Source organism: Echinops telfairi, unplaced genomic scaffold (assembly GCF_000313985.2).
Source record: "Echinops telfairi isolate 266 unplaced genomic scaffold, ASM31398v2 ScPeMD7_21;HRSCAF=78, whole genome shotgun sequence".
NCBI classification, from domain to species: domain Eukaryota; kingdom Metazoa; phylum Chordata; class Mammalia; order Afrosoricida; family Tenrecidae; genus Echinops; species Echinops telfairi.
The window spans coordinates 16898701-16916840 of record NW_022103918.1 but is presented as its reverse complement, the minus strand read 5'-3'; the positions used below and the strand labels follow the sequence as shown (position 1 = coordinate 16916840).

The following is an 18140-nucleotide window of genomic DNA, read 5'->3' as shown; positions in this document are numbered from 1 at the left end:
AGGAATTTGGCTGTCTCACCCAGAAGCTCTCCTTAACTGGAGACATTCATTATTTCTTTCATCTTCCTATCTACTCTTCAGCACATGCTTATTGTATGTGTGCTTGAGGACGAGATAGCTAAGGCTCCCACCCTGGATGACAAGGCTGATAATTAATCACATGGACCATCGCTTCTAATTGTGATGAGCACTGGGAAGGACACGGGTGGCCGCCAGGATAGTATGTTTCAGGGGACATGTTTCCTAGTTAGTTTCATAGTTAGTGTTTCTTGGGTGCTGGTGGTGTGCCAGGCCGTGTGCCACATCATTTATGGTGATTTAATGCTTTCAACAACCCTATGAGGTGTAGGGGCTGTTTTGCAGAGTGGGGAGCTGATGTGTGCAGGGGAACCTGCCCAACATGAACTACCTACTAAGGAATGGAGCCAGGATTCTGTCCGTGGGTCTGTCTGCCCCCAGAGCCACACGGCTAGTACCGGGCAGGACTTGGGAGGCTTTCCAGAACACTTGCTACTGTGGGGCTGGACTCCTGTTTGTACCATGAGATTGTTACACTAGCGGTTCTGAGTGGTTTGGGGTCAAGGGCCCCTGTGAGAAACCTCACAAAGCTGCGTCTGTTTTTCTCAGAATAATGCACACACATGCTTACTTTTGCCCAACTCATAGGGATCCATTTCTCCTGGCTTGTCTGCTGATTTAGAATAAGTCGCTTGGCATTTGGTGATTCTTGAGATCTTCCTCTATCTGATTTAGGCAGCAGGAAAGCAACGGTAACAAAAACAAGTGTTAGAAACAGGATTGCTTGTGCAGAGCCGTTCATTCCCACATGGGGAGATTAAGCCACAGCGAGAGAGGGGGATGGCTTTTCTTTGATGTTATCTCTTAGCAATATTTTCAGTGAAATGTAGAACCGTGGTGACGTAGTGCTTTCATGTTGGGCTGCTAACTGCAAGGGCAGCAGTTCAAAACCACCAGCTGCTCCACAGGAGAAAGATGAGGCTTTCTACTCCTATGAAGAATTAGAGTTTTGAAAACCCACCAGGAAGTTTGAACTTGCCCTATAGGGTCGCTGTGAGTTGGAATCAACTCAACGACAGTGAGTTTGGTTTGGAGAGATTGGTTTTTAAACGTTAGCTTTCCCTCCTCCCAGCCCTTCTTTAAAATTAGAAAAATATAAATATTAGAGCATAATTTCTAACACATGGGTAAGAAACTATCCTGATACCATTTCCTTTCCTTTCTCCCCAGAGGTAGGCAGGCTCCTCCCTTTGATGCCTTCATTTCTATGTTGGCGTGTGCATGTGTATGTGTGTACATACACGTGTGCTGTTATTTCATATGTACAGACTAGTGAATATCAAATAGCACTGTCTTACATAGTTGCAGTCTTTATATGAATGATGTCCCTTCCCCTCTCTCCATTTAACACTAAGATTTTGAAACTCATCAATGTTGATACATTTAACACTCATTTTAAATACTACATAGTATTTAATCACCAATAATTTATCCATTCTTGTGGATTTGGGTTATAGACTAATACCATATACTTTCCTATTGTCACCTGTGCTGCCCTGAACACTTTGCTGCGTGTGCCTGCTCATGGGTGAGGAGTTCTCTAGGCACACACAGAGACACGGAGTTGGCAGGAGGCCACGTGTGCTTTCCCAGTGCTTTGCACGGAGACAGGGACTTGGCAGTGATTGTAGCCGTGTGTGAGAATCCCTTGTGCTCCACATTCTCACCTTTACTTGTTAGTGTGAAATGTTCTCACGTTTGCTGATCCAATGGTTATAAACTGTATCTTAGAGGAATGAAGAAATAAAAATGTCAGGGTATGTCCAGGGGTTGGGCTAAGAACAATGTTTTACAGAATTATAATATTGTAAACATTAAACACCACTCAAATCAGAAGTATGGATAAATGTATTTAGAGCATGAGTGGAGAAGGAGTGTGTGTTTTGTGGGGAGGGGGACGGAGTGCAGGGGATTTTGTAAAAGGAATGAAATCTAGTCTTATCTAATAAGTCAATTGGATATGGCCTAAAATTGAGAAGAAAAAAAAACCCCAGAAAATTGTAGGATATGCTATTTTAAAAATCTGATAGTAAATTCCGGAAACCGAAGAGCAGCAGGAGGTGAGATGGCAGGTTACCGATGGGGGTGGTGGAGGGGAGAGTCCTGCTCGTTCTTCTTGTCAGCCTGGCGGTGCCATTTGACTTCGTGTGACTTTGGTTCTCTGCCCAAACAGGAGCAATGGGGTTGCCCAGCATTGCAGCCCCCAGCAGCCTGGGACCCTCCAGCCCTCCTCGACTGCGGCACACTCGCACCGGGAGAATGGGAAGCATCGGCTCCCTCACAGAGGAGCTTGGGGTGCCTGCCACTCCCCGTTGCCAGTGGACACCAAGAGCAGTGGCTTGCCAGTGTCTCCAGGAGCTCCGTGGTCCACCATGAGGTGCTGGGCGGGGTACCTTGTCACCATCACCTAGTGCAGTGTGTGCTGACTGGGAAGCGGTCCTTGGGCTAAGCTCTTTGTCATTTCATAGCCTTTGTCCCTCCCTCCCTCCCTCCTTCCCTCCTTCTCTCCTTCCCTCCCTCCCTCCCTCCCTCCTTGTCCTGTATTGGATAAGAAAAGGACGGCGCTTGGAAACAAGCAGAAGCCCTCTTTATCTGCTGGCATTTGGAAGCAAGGGTGTGTGTATTCTCGATTAAGAAAAGCAGCCCACTGGGGAAAGAGCCCCGGGTCTCAGAGAACAGGTGCAATCCGTTTCCAGTGGGTGGGGAGCTGTCTTGGTCGTCCCTCTGTTCCCTCTCTCCGCTCTTCATGTTTGATTTGAATTTCTTGCCGCCTCACTTTGGGAGAAAGCTCAGGGAACTCTTCCTCTCAAAATTGGCTTTGAGGATGCAAAACAGTCTTTAGGTATGGGGGTTTCTGAAGCCCTTGTAGCCGGGGTTTTTGTTTTGTTGTTTTTAAATACTGAGACTCAACCATGAAGATGAACACAGCGTCATCAGCACAGGAAGCCACTCCGTACGTTGCGTGGCTTCTCAAATAGCTCAAGCCATGTGTAAGTCAGCAGGTTAAAAAGATGGACATTCATAAGATCATGTCAGATAGCCTTTGAATCCTCCTATGTAGTCTCTTATCATTCTTTCTTTTGGAAGTCTTTGTTTCCACTCATCCCCTCCTTTGCCTTATTCATCCATCCATTCATCAACAGGTATTTTTTGAGCCCTGGTGGCTCAGTGGTTAAGTGCCCAGCTGCTAATTGGAAGGTTGGAAGTTCTAACTCACCAAGCACTTCGTGAATGTTGGGCAGTTTACACCATGGGGGGCAGTTCTGTAGGGTTTTTTGAGTCAGAATCAGCTTAATAATGATCAGTTTACCATATTGCAGATATGTTCTAGATCCCAGGAATGTCCTGGTGATTAAGGAAGACAAGGTTCTTGTGGGGTACCAGCCCCCACAATTGAATGGGTCCAAGGGGCGGTTGTGTAATTGAGGGGTAAAATTAAAGAGACATTGTTAGATCTCTCTGGAGCTAGATATACCTCGGTCCTTGGCTCCATGAATTCTTCGGCAAGAATTCATGCCGAAGCCTGGTTTGGGATCCAAGTGAGTTGGTGAGTTGGGATCCAAGTGACAAGGTGGCCCTACCCCGCAGGTCTCTGCGACTGTACCTATAGGAGTGGAAAGCCCCATCTTTCTTCATAGAAGATAGGCCATCTATAATGGACCAATGAATGAGCAATTTAAATGCTTGGTGGCAGTAAAACAGGATGTGCTGATGTGATAGAAAAGGGTAGGTTGGGCTGGGGAATTCAGTTGGCAGATTGGGGAAAGTCTCCCTGAGTAAGTGAGATCTGGATTGAGACACTTGCATGCAGGAAGGATCCAGCCTTGAAAGGATCTGTCAGAGGGCCCAGCGTTGAGACTAATGAGCAAGTAGGGAGTAGAAGGAAATGAGGTTAGTGGAATGGGCCGGACCCAGGGAGTGGAGGGCCATGTTAGTTAAAAAGAAATGTTTGGATTTTATTGAGTGGAACAGGAAGACTTTGAAGGTTTTTTGTTTTGTTTTTTTAAGTATAGAAGAGATCACATCACATTTCTTTTTAAGAATATTCACTCTGGCTCCTATCATGTTAAGCAAATGGCCAGAGTGAAACAGGGAGGGGGGCCAGGGGGTTGTTTAATACATTGAGAAAAGAAAGGTGGTGGTAACCACTGAGTTTAAGAGTTGTGGATGGATTTGGGGTATGTTTTAGAGAGAGATTATTATTATTAGTTCAGCACCATTATGCCTGTGTGGGTGTCTTAATTCCAGGATGCATTATGAAATGATACATCTGTTGGGAATGAGTTTGTCCCAGTTTTTTTTCCAACTTTGAGTTTAGCACGTTTGTAATGCACGTACTGATATGAGGCCAGCAAATAGCTGGCTAAGCACTATCAGGTAAAGTATGGCTTTCAGTCATTACGGAGCACAGAGAAATCTTCTCCTATTGCGATTCATTTATTCATTTGTTTTGGTATGTGAATTGGTGATTGGCTTATGGGTGAAAAGTACATTGAAAAACCTTCTGTTTCCTTAGGGGCCTTTAAGCTGGCTCCAACTCTTAGCAACCCTATTATGTGCAATGGAACAAAAATACTTCCCAGCCCTGTGGCATCCTCACAACTGTAGTTCTATTTGGACCTAGTATTATAGTCACTGTCCATCCACGTAGTTTAGATCATCCTCGGTTTCCCTTCCGTTCTACTTTACCAAGCATGATGTCCTTTTCCAGGGACTGGTCTTTCCTTATTACACGTCCAAGGTATATGAGACGAAGTCTTAACCTCTTTGCTTCTAAGGAGCATTCTGGTTGTGCTTCTTTCAAATTTCTTAGGTCTTCCAGCAGGTCATGGAACATTCAATTTTCTGTGCCAACACCATAATTCAAATAAATCCCATTCTTCCGTGGTCTCCCTGGCTCATTTTCCAAACTTCACATGCATTTGAGGTGATGGAAACTATCATGGCTTGGGTCAGGCACACTTTAGCCTTCAAAGAGGTTTGTGCAATTGTGTTAGTATGGGTACTTGAGAGAAACAAATCCACAGAAACTCATGTATAAGAGAGAGTTTTATATAAAGGTTAAGTGTGCGTCAAGAAAACATCCCAACCCAGTGCCGCCCAAGCCCCCAAGCCCACAAGTCCAATATTAACCCATATGTCCAACACCAATCCACAAAGTCCTCCTCCATCTCACAAAACACACGCAATGATGCCGACTGCAGGAGGAAAGCCGAGTCAGTGAAAGTGTAAGCATCTCAGCACTGGCGGGGGTCTCCATGTGGCTGCTCTAGCACCCAGGGCTGCATCAGGGTAGGTCCATGCGGTGTCACCTGGGGGATGTCTTGCAGGAAGTGATCCTTTCCAGCTGAAGGAGGGAACTGGCTAAGACAGCTTCACCCTGGTCTGACCATCAGAAAGCAAGAGCCCTGAGAACTAGAAAGGCGAGGCTCACCAAGCCATTTATCTCTCCACCCTTCAATTAACCTCATGTGTGTTTATTGTCTAGGTTGGCACAATAAGCTTTAACTAACTCAGCAATATTCTTCATAAAGCCAGCTTCTCTGATTATTTGCTTAGGATGCAAACTGAATAAGTATGGTGAAAGGATACAATACTGATGCACACTTTTCCTGATTTTAAACCTTGCAGGATTGATTCCTTGTTCTCTTCAAATCACAGCCTCTTGGTCTATGTACAAGTTCCACATGAGTATAACTAAGTGTTTTGGAGTTCCCATTCTTTGCAACATTATCTGGAACTTGTTATTCACCAGCCTGATGCCTTTACACAGTTAATAAGACATGAACAACTCTCTGATACTCCCTGCTTTCAACCTATATCCATCTGATTTCAGCAATGATAACCCTCATTCCACATACTCTTCTGAATCTGCCATGAAATTCTAAAAGCTCCCGATTGATATATTTTGTAGTATTAAATTAAATTTGATGGGGGGGAGGCGAGTGAGGGGCCAGCCTCCACCCGCTGCTACTAATACTACCCACGGGTTCAGTAAGCACAATTGTATGGTTGAGATATATAAGCATTATATTAAAGTCATCGAGAGCATGAGAGATAATACAGTAATACAGTCAGACATATTACATGGTAGCATTGCTCACCTCTGCCCCGCTTGGTGGTCCTCATGGGGGGGAACACGGCCGCCAGAGTAGAAGTAGCTGCCTCCCTCACGGGAGCAGCCGCCCTCGTCCTCCTCCCTCTGTCGCCTCCCTCGAACCAGGGAACCTCCTTATTTATTGCTAACCACGCATTATATAATTTTAGGGGGACATCATTATAGAATCACACGTCACAGAAAGGGGCAATACAATTCACAACAACCTACGTCATGGGGAGGGGTTGTAACATAGGCAATACAAGCAATAGCAAGGGGATGACCTACGGGTGAACGCGCAATAGTAAAGGGAGGGAATAGGGGAGCATGTGTGGCAACATGGGTGGACCCTGGACTCGATAAGCTTAGTCATCTTAGAGTGGTCCCAGGCTTGCCTTTGGGCACTGCTTCAAGGTAACGATAGCAGACGGGATTGGGCCCTACTTAGGGTGAGTCAGACTATACAGTCTGGCCGCTCTAGATGGCTGATGTTCAGGAGAATAACCTCTGACCTGCTTTCGCTGACCGCCTAGTGTACAGTCATTCTCAAGCAGCTAAGTCTGGTACATATTTTTGGGGGAGACAGCTTGAGAGAAATCCTTCTGTTCCCCACATATTTTAGCAACTACTTTTTAATTATCTTCAGTAAATTTTACTTGCATACCATATTAGTGATATTATTTGGTAATTTCTACATTTTTTATGACCTTTTTCGAAATGATCACAAATATGAGTTTCTTCTAGTTGATTGGCCAGGTAGTGGTCTTCCAAATTTCTTGGCATAGACTTGTGAATACTACCTGTGCTTCATCAGTGTGTTGGTTTGGGTGGACTAGAGAAACATCCAGGGAGACTCGTGTATAAGAAAGAGCTTTATATATCAGAGAAATTGAATATTGAGAAAACATTCCAGCCCAGTCCAGATCAAGTCCATAAGCCCGATATTAGCCCATATGTCCAAAACCAATCTATAAAGTCCTCTTTTAGATTCATGAAATACCTACAATGATGCGGAATGCAGGGAGATCACAGGGCAGTAGGTGAAAGTCTTGTGGATCCAGTGGCAGCGTAATCATCCCAGCGTTGGCGTAGGTCTCCATGTGGCTCCTCCAGCTCAGGGACTCATGCTGCATCAGCGTAGCTCCATCAGGCTCGTTGTCAATAAAGTCTCCCAGGGAGTGAGCATGTGCCCTGCCTCTAGGGAGCTATTTATCTCCCTAGGGCCTCCAAATGAGGTCATGAAGCTGCAACCTGATTGACAGGCTAAACTCCACCCCTTCACTCTTAGCTGCAACCTGATTGACAGGCTAAACTCCACCCCTTCACTCTTAAGTCTCAAATTGACAATAGGTTATGTAACTACCACAACAAGCTTGTTGAAACATTTCCATTAGTATTTTGTGAATCCCTGGAGCAGTTGTCTGATAATGCCTTCAGTGCATCTTGAACTTCTTCCTTTGTTCCTATTGGCTCTTGATCATATGCTGCCTCTTGAAATAGTTGAGTGTCACCCAGATCTTTTTGTAGAGTGACTCGGTGTATTCCTTACAGTTTAATTGATACTTCCTTTATCTTTCAGGATTGTGCCTATGGAATCCTTCAGTATTTCAACTTAAGGCACGTAGTTTTTCAATGACTAGGACTGACAATCAAGGCCCTTGGAGTCACCTTGCATTTCAATGATCACTACTTTTCCTGAGTTGCTCCACATGACATGAAATGCGTTTTACATGTAAACACTTCTCTTCACTCTTTCCGTGCCTCAGCGTTCATGTACACATGGACTTACCCTCCCTTTCACATTAGAAACTTCAGTGAATGCTACATGAAGTCTTGTTTTCATTTCTTGTACGTTACTCAGTCTTTTTATTTTTGCATCTTAAATCACAGTTAATATAATATGCATCGGGCACAATTCTTTGCTTAGCAAATTGGTAGATATTCTGCTTTGCTTCTGCCACTCTGTAGGGTCTGCTTTGGATCATTTATTTTTTCTACAACATCTCCTGAGTGCCAAGTATTTTTGGTCCTGGAAATTTGACAGTGAGCTAAATAAAGTCTTACCCTTATGGAACATTTCTGGTTTGTAATCATAATGCTTTTACCTAAAATAGGCTTGCTTCCTTTATGAATGAGACAGTGGTTATATTTTTACTTCAATTGGTCATTCCAGATCTTTTTTGCAAGTATCTCAGAGTTAGGCCTGCAAATCAAGAAGCTGAGACGGGTGTGGGCACAGAGGACAATGTGGCAGTTAAGGTCATTAAAATTCAGGGCACTTATGGAGGTATATCAGTATTTCAACCTTCACTGATAGAAGGGGGAACACATCTTTTATAGTGTCATTTTAATGTTTTATTTCTGTACACTTTGCAGTTCAGTCTTTCCCCCTAAAGTAATAGATACTAAACAGATTAAACCACTGAGGATGGACTTTGAACTTTGATTCCGCACATCTGAGTATGAGTAGGGAAAATGTGTCTCTGATCGTTATTGACAGCCCTCGTACCAGTGTTGAGGGAAGCGTAGCTCGTGCAGTGAGATGCACAGGTGGCGGAAAAAGATCTGTGAAAAACCTGGGTTCTCTTGTGCCCACGCCCTTTCCCCAGCATTTCCCACACAGTGATGTCAGATGGAACATGATCAGTTGCTGCCTTTGACCTAATGCACCAAGTGTGGAATTAATGCCTATACCGAGAATACATCTGGCAGTAAAAATAAAGTTTTCTGGTTCATATTTGTTTAGTGAATTCCTCATTCACTTTTAATTTCACTTGCAATGTGATATTAATACATGCTTAATAAAAGTGTAACCCTAGGTGATGGCTACACATTAAGAACAGAAACCACTTCATTAAAATATTGAGTAAATTTTATTTTAAAACATCTTTGCAAAGTCTTTAGTTGCCCAGGGAGTTTTTCTGCACTAAATTCAATCCCCTTTATTTTGAGATACTAGGTCACGTTTAGCTATTCTGTCTCGTGTACGTAGTACAAATCAGTCAGTCTTTAGACGGAGTTCTTGGATGGCTGCATCCAGACCAGTGGGACGACCTGGGAAGGCGGGAATATGGTGCTTGTGGACTCAGAAAGCAGTAGCTTCTAGACTGTGTTTTAAAACTGGCACAGACCAAACCAATGAACATAACTCATATTAAAGTAGCTTTATTTAACAACTTTATAATGGTTTATACCCATAACCTTAACATTTGGACGCCGCCTCCAAATGATCGTCTCCTGCGGACTTTGTCCTACGTGAGTCTTGAGCCTTTACAGGCGTTTAGATGTCTTTTCTGGTCGCGAATTGAGTAGAGCTTTCGCTCGCAGTCTGTCCCCTTCGGGGTTCCTGGAACCCAGACTTGAGGGGTACACGGTTAAGGCGCTGCAGAGGGAGGACGGTGAGGACTGTAGGCAGCTGTCCTCTGATGTGCAAGGACCTACTTTCCTGGGGAAGGTGACCCACGTGGTGGTATTTTGATACAAGATAGACAGAAATGGTAGGGACCATGGGGCATATTTCTAAAACAAATGACTGCTGCAGCAGTTTGGTGTTGCCTGAGTTCTGAGTTATGAAGTATTCCCTGGAAGAGTATCTCAGCACTGAAACTTTCCTGCCTCAAGTTGATTCTGACGCGCAGTGGCCCTCTCGAACTGCCCCATAGGCTTCCGAGACGACTTTTTTACAGGAGTAGAAAGTCCACTGCACTAGCTGGGCTCCTCATCTCAGACGTCAGACATGATTTTTGTTTTTCTTGGAGGGAGGACAATTGTGCTTTCCGTGATTTGTTATGGGGTGATTTACCCAAGGACCTTTTTAGTGTTTACTCTCAAATGTGGAACTTAACCAGAAAAGTGCTCTTTATTTTTGGTGTTTGTGAAATAGACAATTTGAAGACGCTCCCTCCCAACCCCCCCCAACCCCCATTTCTTAACTGGTAGTCATTTCCCTCTAAACTGCATACAGAGTTATGGTAAAGCAAGGCTTGCCTTCAAGAGTGTATAGGAATGCTTATTGAAATCGACTTTGGTGCTTGAATTGAGTTCAGCACTTTAGCAAATCTCAACAAAATGTATCTGGGCTTCATTCAAAAGTTAACACCAAAAGCTTCTTCCAAATAAATTCCATGCTAAGGAGGTGACATCCCTTGTAATTTATGGACAGCAGCTGGTTGAGCTCCTAACTGCTGACAGTCCCTCGCTCGTGGTGCTTTATTGTGCTTGGGTACCGATTCCTGGCACTCTCTGATCCTCTGTGAATTTCGGTCGGTGGTGGATGAGCTCTTTCCCCTCAGAGTAATCAAGCTTAGGCATCTGCTTTCCAGCAGGACGCACAGGGGCGGGTGTTGAAGGAGAAAGCTCTCCAAATGTAGACGTTTCCGAAGGGCACGCACTCCTGTCACCAGGCTTTTGGAAGAAGACGGCAGGCCTGCTTTCCCACCCACTCAGCAGTCACCAGATGGACTGCTCAACCTCTGGCCCATGTGGTTGAGAGCGTGACAGCTGTGACTTCAGGGCCACCAGACATCGCCCCCGCTCTGGGACAGCAGGGCTTTTCGGGTACTTGTAAGAGGCTTGCTGCTCATTTCATCTTCATTTCTTCATGCAATGCTATGGCGAAAATCAAAAGCCAATCCCACGGACTCTGAACTGATTCTGACTCATAGTGGCCCCAGGTAGGGTTTCCGGGGCTCTAACTCTTTATAGGAGCGGACCGCTCTATCTTTGTCCTATTGAGCCGCCGGTCCGCTGGGATCGGTGGCTCTGTGATGAGCTCTTCACTGCTTACCTGACACCGCCTCCAGAGCGCCTTCATTCTGAAGCACTTCCCGTATTTTCATAGCCTGCTGAGACTAATAAAAGCAGTGTCAGTTCATCTGAACACTGTAAACGGGGATACATGAATAATTATTTCACAAGCACATTTCATTATTCTGCAACAAGAAGTAGCTCATTGTAGTGTCAGAGAATTTGGTGGAACTGCTGGTATTCTAGTATGTTCCCAAAATTGTCTGGCACATGGTTTCCTCTGGGACTGTATTTTGTAGATTGGATGCAATGCAATCCTAAGAGTATGTTTCAAAGAAACCTTTTTTGTTTTTTGGCTAATTGAAGTTTTGAGTGACCTTTTGTTCAACAGAAGGAAAACAGGGCTGTTGAAGTACAGATGATTGGGAATTCTGTAATTCAGAAGTAAGCATCGTGATTCTGATTTTTATGGTGATCAACATTTTGGGACCCCTTCTTGTTCATGAGTGGGAACTTCCCAAGGACCAGGAACCATATTTTGAGTTCGATATATGGCTTAAAATCTTAACTCTTAGCACAAACCTGTAAGGAGCATGGCCACATCATACCAGAGTGCTTGTGTTCTAATTCTGCTGTGCTGCTTACCAGCTTGTGCATGACCTTGGGCTAATTACTAAAGCTCTGTGTCCCGTTTACTCATATGTAAAATGGCACGGATACTGGCGATGGTATTACTACTTTCCCAGAATTCAGAAGGGTTAGGAGAGGAGGAAGCCTAGGAACAGGAAACAAGGAAGGGAGTAATTGATGTCACACTGAAGGAATTGTCAATGAGATGAAACAGAATGTGCATGAATTATTGAATGTAAAATGGATTAGTCTGTACATCTTCACCCAATTCACAGTAAAAAGTTTTAAAAGTACTAGTACCTACCCTAGGGGGCTATTTTGAGGAACACATGAGTAAATGCTTTTAAAAGGGTATCAAATCACCTATACTATAGAGTGGATTCTAACCAATAGTAGAGGTCAGATTTAGCTCCTCCAGTTTTCTCAAGTTTATGCACGTCCAGTGCAGAAGGTCTGTTTGTGAAAGTATTTTCTTTCTGTAGTTTTCGCCTTTTCTTTGCCATATTTATGAAGGAAAGTGATATTCTTGGTTTAATGTGTTTATATTATTATTTTCTCCTTTTTATGTGCTTTTATAATATTTTAGATGGAAGTAGATTAAAAATAAAAACAGTCATAGTATTGATAGAAAGTTCATCAGAGTTTGGCAGGATAATAGGATACATGTGTTAATACTTTATTTTTAACCTATGAATACCATCCTCATAGGTTGCTTGAAAAGTGAAGCTTTGGTTTCTAAGACTAAGAATTGACTTTTTTCATAAAAAGTTATTAATGTAATGAGAATTACTATGGAATAAAACATCAGTCTATTATAAACAAATTAGAAAGTTTAAAATCAAATAATAAAGACTTAATTTTCTAATTGTTTAGGTAGATGGTCTTAAAACAATCTAGGAAAGTTTGTTTCATATGTTGTAGATGGTTTGAGTTTTTAATAAAATTCATATTATTCAAAGCATGATCTTAATTACTTTATATACAAGCTAGAAAGTGCTTATTGATTTTGAAATCACCCTGAGCAGTCCTCTCCAGGAGGTGACTGGCATGAACGATTGAACCTCTAAAAGTATCGGTAAAGTATTTAAAAGAAACGGAGTATGGATTTTTAGGGGATGAAGGCAATTAATATACCATAAATTAAAAAAAAATAGAACACATACAACTAACCAACCAGAGTTGGATGGAGGGAAAGGGTGGTGACGTGTGTTGAGAGACTTATGAGCCTGGTGAATATCCGATATATTCCATTATCGAGGGTTGTTTGTTCTTGACAGTTAAGTCTTTGTCATAGATTTTGTTTTTTCATCCTCTGCTTTTGACTCCCTAAGTGATTGTTTTTCTGACTGTGAAAGGAGTTATAATCCATCCTGAAATTTTTGATGAAGAAAATAGTTTGGGTCAAAGTTGTTTTTTCATGTGCACTGTTGTTTTCTGTGCAGAGCTAGTGAGCGATTGTTGACCCCAGGCAGATGGCTTCTTCCTAGCATGGGAGCGACAGCTGCCAAAGACCCAGAAACCTTTCAGGGCAGTGGAGAATGGTTGCCGGTCATTTAGATCTTTGGGTAGAATGTATTGGTTTCTTATGATTTGTGACCAAAGAACAGAATGTTTTGAAGCATTAAAACTCATCATTGTTCTTTTCTTCCCTTTATGAGAAACCTGAACAATATAAAGGTATTGATTAACTTGTTTGTTAGTTTGTTCCCCAAATGACACAACCATGTCCAGTGCCCAGAGATGAGAGCCACCGTGGGGTAAGGTGAAGAAAGACGCATGCCTGCTTGGTGGGGACACGGGCTCGGTGGCCTCTGGACCAGAGAGTTTACCCTCCAGCCTCTTTGCTTTTCTTGGGCCAGAAATGGGAGGGCAGAGTGGAGTTGTACTGTATCATTTGATGATTCCTCTAAGGTATAGATTTGATATCTTACGAAGCTGTACTGTCATTTTTCATTCCTCCCCCCCCATCCCCCAGAATGAGTGTACTTGTATTAGGGGTTGTCTAGGAATTGGAGGTTGATCCTAAAGCAAGATACTGTAATGAGAGGCTCCTCAGCAGACCGGGGAGGAAATCTTGTTCATGTCCACTTGGATGTTTTTCCTGTCTGAGTTTTTGGCTACTAGAGTGGTTGGAATTTCAGTCAAACATTGATGAAAAGCATCTATGCTAGAGAGAAACAAACAAACAAACAAAAATTTAAATTTCGCCTATAATCATTATAGAGATAATTGAAGACAAAGAGTTACACTCTTGGCAACCCACAGGGTCAGGCCTGCTCTGCACTAGAGGGTCGCTGAGAATCGGAATGGATCCAATGCAGTGAGTTTGTTTCTCTGGGTTTGCTACTGATTTTTAAAGGACATTGATTTGTTTATTAATCAATGTTAATCATTTGTTAAGTGCTTCCTGAATGCAAATATCTTAGGTCTTTTGCTTGAGAAATCAACACGTTTTAAAAAACTTGTCCATTGGGGAATTTATTAGAAGGACCTATTGGAATCTAACAGAATCAAGGCGCATACGGAACCTCGTTTCTGAACACAGCCACTGGTGATGACCAAACGTTTACTTTTTTTTGCCCTTTCAGGCCTTCATTTGCTTCTTTTGCTTTTTAAAATCTGCATTGTCCTCCCTTTCCCCTCTTTTTTAAAGACTTATTTTTCCTAAGTCGGTGCATGTTAAGTCTGCTCCACAGGAGCTCTAAGTTCACCCCTCCAAGAGAGATGGACAAGACGTTCTGTGTACTGACTCCAATTTCTCAAAGCAGAAGCTGATTGGCCCAGCATGGGCTGGATATCTGCTTACACCCAGAAGAGGAAGGTATACAAATAAAAAGAGCATTTCACTCAGGGTGGCAAGTGCAAGTGTAGATGCAAGTATGAATAATTATGGAGATAGAAGATAGATTAGGTTAGTCAGCCTGAGAGCTGAGTTTTAACAGATGGGCCCACCAACATGAGGGAAGGCCCAGAGATCTGCAAGTGCGGGTGTGTGGCAGAGGCGGCTAGGGAGGCAAGCAGAGCCCTATGACAGAGAAACTGGGCAGAGATTCAATGCCAAGAGACACTGATTCCTATAAACGAATGAAGGGGACTTGTGCCATAGTGTGCTCCTCTGTTTCAGATTACTATGTTGAAAAGCCTGCCTCGATAGCCAGACAGCACGTATTATTTAAGTTTGACAGTGGAAGAGTTCTCATTGTTTGATACTGTTAGAGTTTTGAAAATGGAATTGAATCTTGCATATTTGGGGGTGGGGGATTAACCTCTCCATCATCGAGTCGATTTTGACTCCTAAGTTTGCTATTAAATGTCTCAAGATTTTCTCTACATATTTTTATAGTTTGGGAATAATTTTTATATTCAAGAAAAATTGAGGGGCTTGGAGAGTGCTTATGTTTTCTTAGCCCATGCAATGGGGACACTATCCTGTTTATTCATACCTGTTAATTGATTTGAGCCTTTTAAATGTATGTTTTTCTTCCAGAGAACAGAATTTAATGGACACTTCCCTGGGGGGATGGTCCCCCTCTACTGTTCATTTAATATGCTAAGTTTATAATTTCGATTTCCAGTTTCTGATTAAAATCATTTTTATTACATGTATTGCGTCCAAGCAGCTGCTATATTTTGTACTGGAGCAGATAATTGCTTCTTTTTTTAACTAGCAAAGAAAATAAGCAGATGCAAATAAATATCTTTTTCTGGCTGGAGTGATTGGAGCACTGCAGACTAATGTTGCCCGTGCTCTCTGAGGGCACGTGGTAAGGACTGCTCAAAGTCAGGTTGACGCCACTCCTCAAGAATTCACTGCGACTAACGTCACTTCTGACGGTGCCTCTATATTAGAATTCTTAGAACTAGGGTTTGCATAGTAATAAATAGAGTTTAGTTTTTACATAATAAAATTTGCATGATGACTTAGAGGACACTATTGATGCAGCTTCCTTACAATTCATTCTGGAATTTCCTTCTTTGTTTTTGTTTGATAATAATGATGAAGGAGCAGGCATACTAAATGGTTAGGTTCAAACACCCTAGAAAAATAGGGTTAATAGCAGTTTCATTTAATAGCAGTATAAACTTGTAGTAAGTTAGCCCTCCTACTATAACATGGAAAGCCTCCTTCCAACAATCAGAAGATAATTTCTGGAGAGGATGTGGTGACACAGGAGCCCTCCTACACTGCTGCTGGAAGGGTACAACCGTGGTGGAAAGGGGCATGGCCTTTCCGCAAACAAATGGGAGTAGAAATACCATGTGACCCAGTGATCCTCTACTTGGTATGTGCCCTGAGGAAATGAGGAATCAGTTAAGGAGCAGCACTGTTCACAACAGCAAGAAGATGGAAACAATCTCAATGCCCTCAGTAGCGGAATCGAGAGACTTGGGTACATCCATACATAGACTACAGTATTCACCTCACTGAATACCAATGATGAAACTGTAGAACACTTCATGAGGTGGATGGATTTGGAAGGCATTACGCTGACTAAGTCTGGTCAATCACCGAAAGACAAATAGCATATGCAACCACAGTTAAAACAGGACGGATCGAGATTAAAACCTTTTCATCCCTAAGGAAACAGACTTTGATGGCTCCAGGGGCCTCCGAGGGGAGGGGACTTTTTTAAAATTAAAGAAATGGGAATCATTTAGTAATAGATGTGGCATAGGTTATTCTGAGTGAAGTCAAGTCTGTAGTGAATTTGTTAGTAAGTGACACAAAGAGCGCGGTTTGAAAAGATTCCGACTTCCTAGAGTTAGCGATGAGAGAAGAGCTGCTTACTTAGGGCGACTCTAGTGCTTCTTTTCATAGTCTGGGGAATTTTGACTGAATTCGTTGTCTTTTCCAATGGGAGGGCTAGGAAACTAAGGAAGACTATAAAAGAATAGATACATTTGAATTATACTGGCCGAGAATATTGCAGTACCACAGACTGCCGGAAGGAGAAACAAACCTGTTTTGGAAGAAGTCCAGCCAGAGCGCTCCTTCGAAGTGAAGATGGTGAGACTTGGCCTTAGATGCTTTGGACAGGTTGTCAGGAGAGCCCGGTTTCTGGAAGAGGACATAATGCTCGGCAACAATGGCAGGGTGAGTACCAAAGAGATGATTGACATGGTGGCAGCAACTGTGGGCTCAGACACAACCCCACTGTGAGGAGGGCATAGGACCAGGCAGTGTTTGGTTCTGTGCTGCATGGGGTTGCTATGCATTGGAAGCGACTTGATGGTACCCACAAGCAATGATGTGGACAATACGTAGTCCTACTCAAAGGGGGATAGAAATGGCTCAGCTCCCCTAACATTGCCACGACCTTGTGAAGATGCACTTCCAGATGGATCCACGTGAAAGCCAAGGCCGGAAGAGGTTGCATCATCTGTATGGCATTACACAGGCAGAAAGTGGAGATTCTAGGGATCTAATCCAGATCTTTCTGATGCCACACTATCAGCTGTTGTAGGCTACAGGGGCAAATCTCCTTACGGGGCCTACCTGGCAGAAAAGATTTAGTAGGAATGCCTAGAGTGGACTGTGGCGAAGATGGGCATGTCCTGAGCATATCTGTACTCTGTCTTTTGAAGCTGAGGAGGCTTGACCCCCTTGCCCCAAATGCTGGGGGCCTGATGCCTGCTTGGCTCTTGGCCATGATACTGTCACACTGGAAAGAAGTGGGTTTTTTCCAAACACCAGGCTAAGTACTTTTCAGAATTACAGTTTTCACCTTAAAATGAAATGCTGGGTTGTATGGGTCATATTTCGTTTGTAAGGAATATTTGAGATGCAACTTTTAAAAGCGCTGTAAGGGGTGACAGTGAGCTGTGCAGTGGGCACACCCGGCATCTGATGAGCTTTATGTCGGATGGTGATGTGGCTCTACGGTGAGACATCTTAATGTATGGTGTTGCTGTGGAGATGTGTGTGTGTGTGTGTCTTGATGGGACTTTTCAATGTGAGAGCATTTGTAATGGTCACGTTCAAACAATATTTCATTTGATCATGGAAGGACACTAGTGAGTAATTAGTATTTGTAGGAGAGAGTCAAGGAAATGTTCATTTTAACGTTAGCTGTGCCAATATTTAGGAGCCTGGATGGGCTAATGGGTAATGTGTTGGGCTGCTAACCTCAAAGTCAGCAGTTCAAAACCACTAGCCACTCTCTGGGAGAAAGACAAGGTTCTCTACGCCTGTAAAGAGTTACAGCCTTAGAGACTCATGGAAGCACTTCTACCCTTTCCCGTAGGGTTACTATAGGTCAAAATGGACTCAATGGGAATAAGCTTAGGTTTGGTTTTGTGCTAGTATTGTTTCAATTTTTAGGGAAACAAAAGGAAAAGCCACATTTTCCTTATTTAAATGGGAAGCAAAGGAAATTTAAGTATTGCTTAAATTGTAAGGAAAAGACTAAAAAAAATAGGTCTGAGAAATTTAAAATACTTAAGAGTATAAAAAAGAGTTGTACAAGAATACTTTCTTCTATTAAATTGGCATTCTATGATGCTCACCTTCCCGACACAACCGCTGAAGACAAAGCGGGTGAATAAGCAAACAGAAGGACATTGGGCCTCCACTCAAGTACTCCCTCAA

General features: G+C 43.1%; 1 protein-coding gene across 1 annotated transcript in view; it reads left to right on the top strand.

Moving 5' to 3' along the window:
* The window catches only part of TMTC1 (transmembrane O-mannosyltransferase targeting cadherins 1), a gene marked incomplete at its 5' end in the record, with an annotated part of 332295 nt that overhangs the window by 38481 nt on the left and 275674 nt on the right, over positions 1-18140 (top strand). Inside the window, one exon of the mRNA XM_045288470.1 lies at positions 2252-2455. Within this exon, the coding sequence (XP_045144405.1) occupies positions 2252-2455 (204 nt within the window). The remainder of the gene's footprint in view (positions 1-2251; positions 2456-18140) is intronic.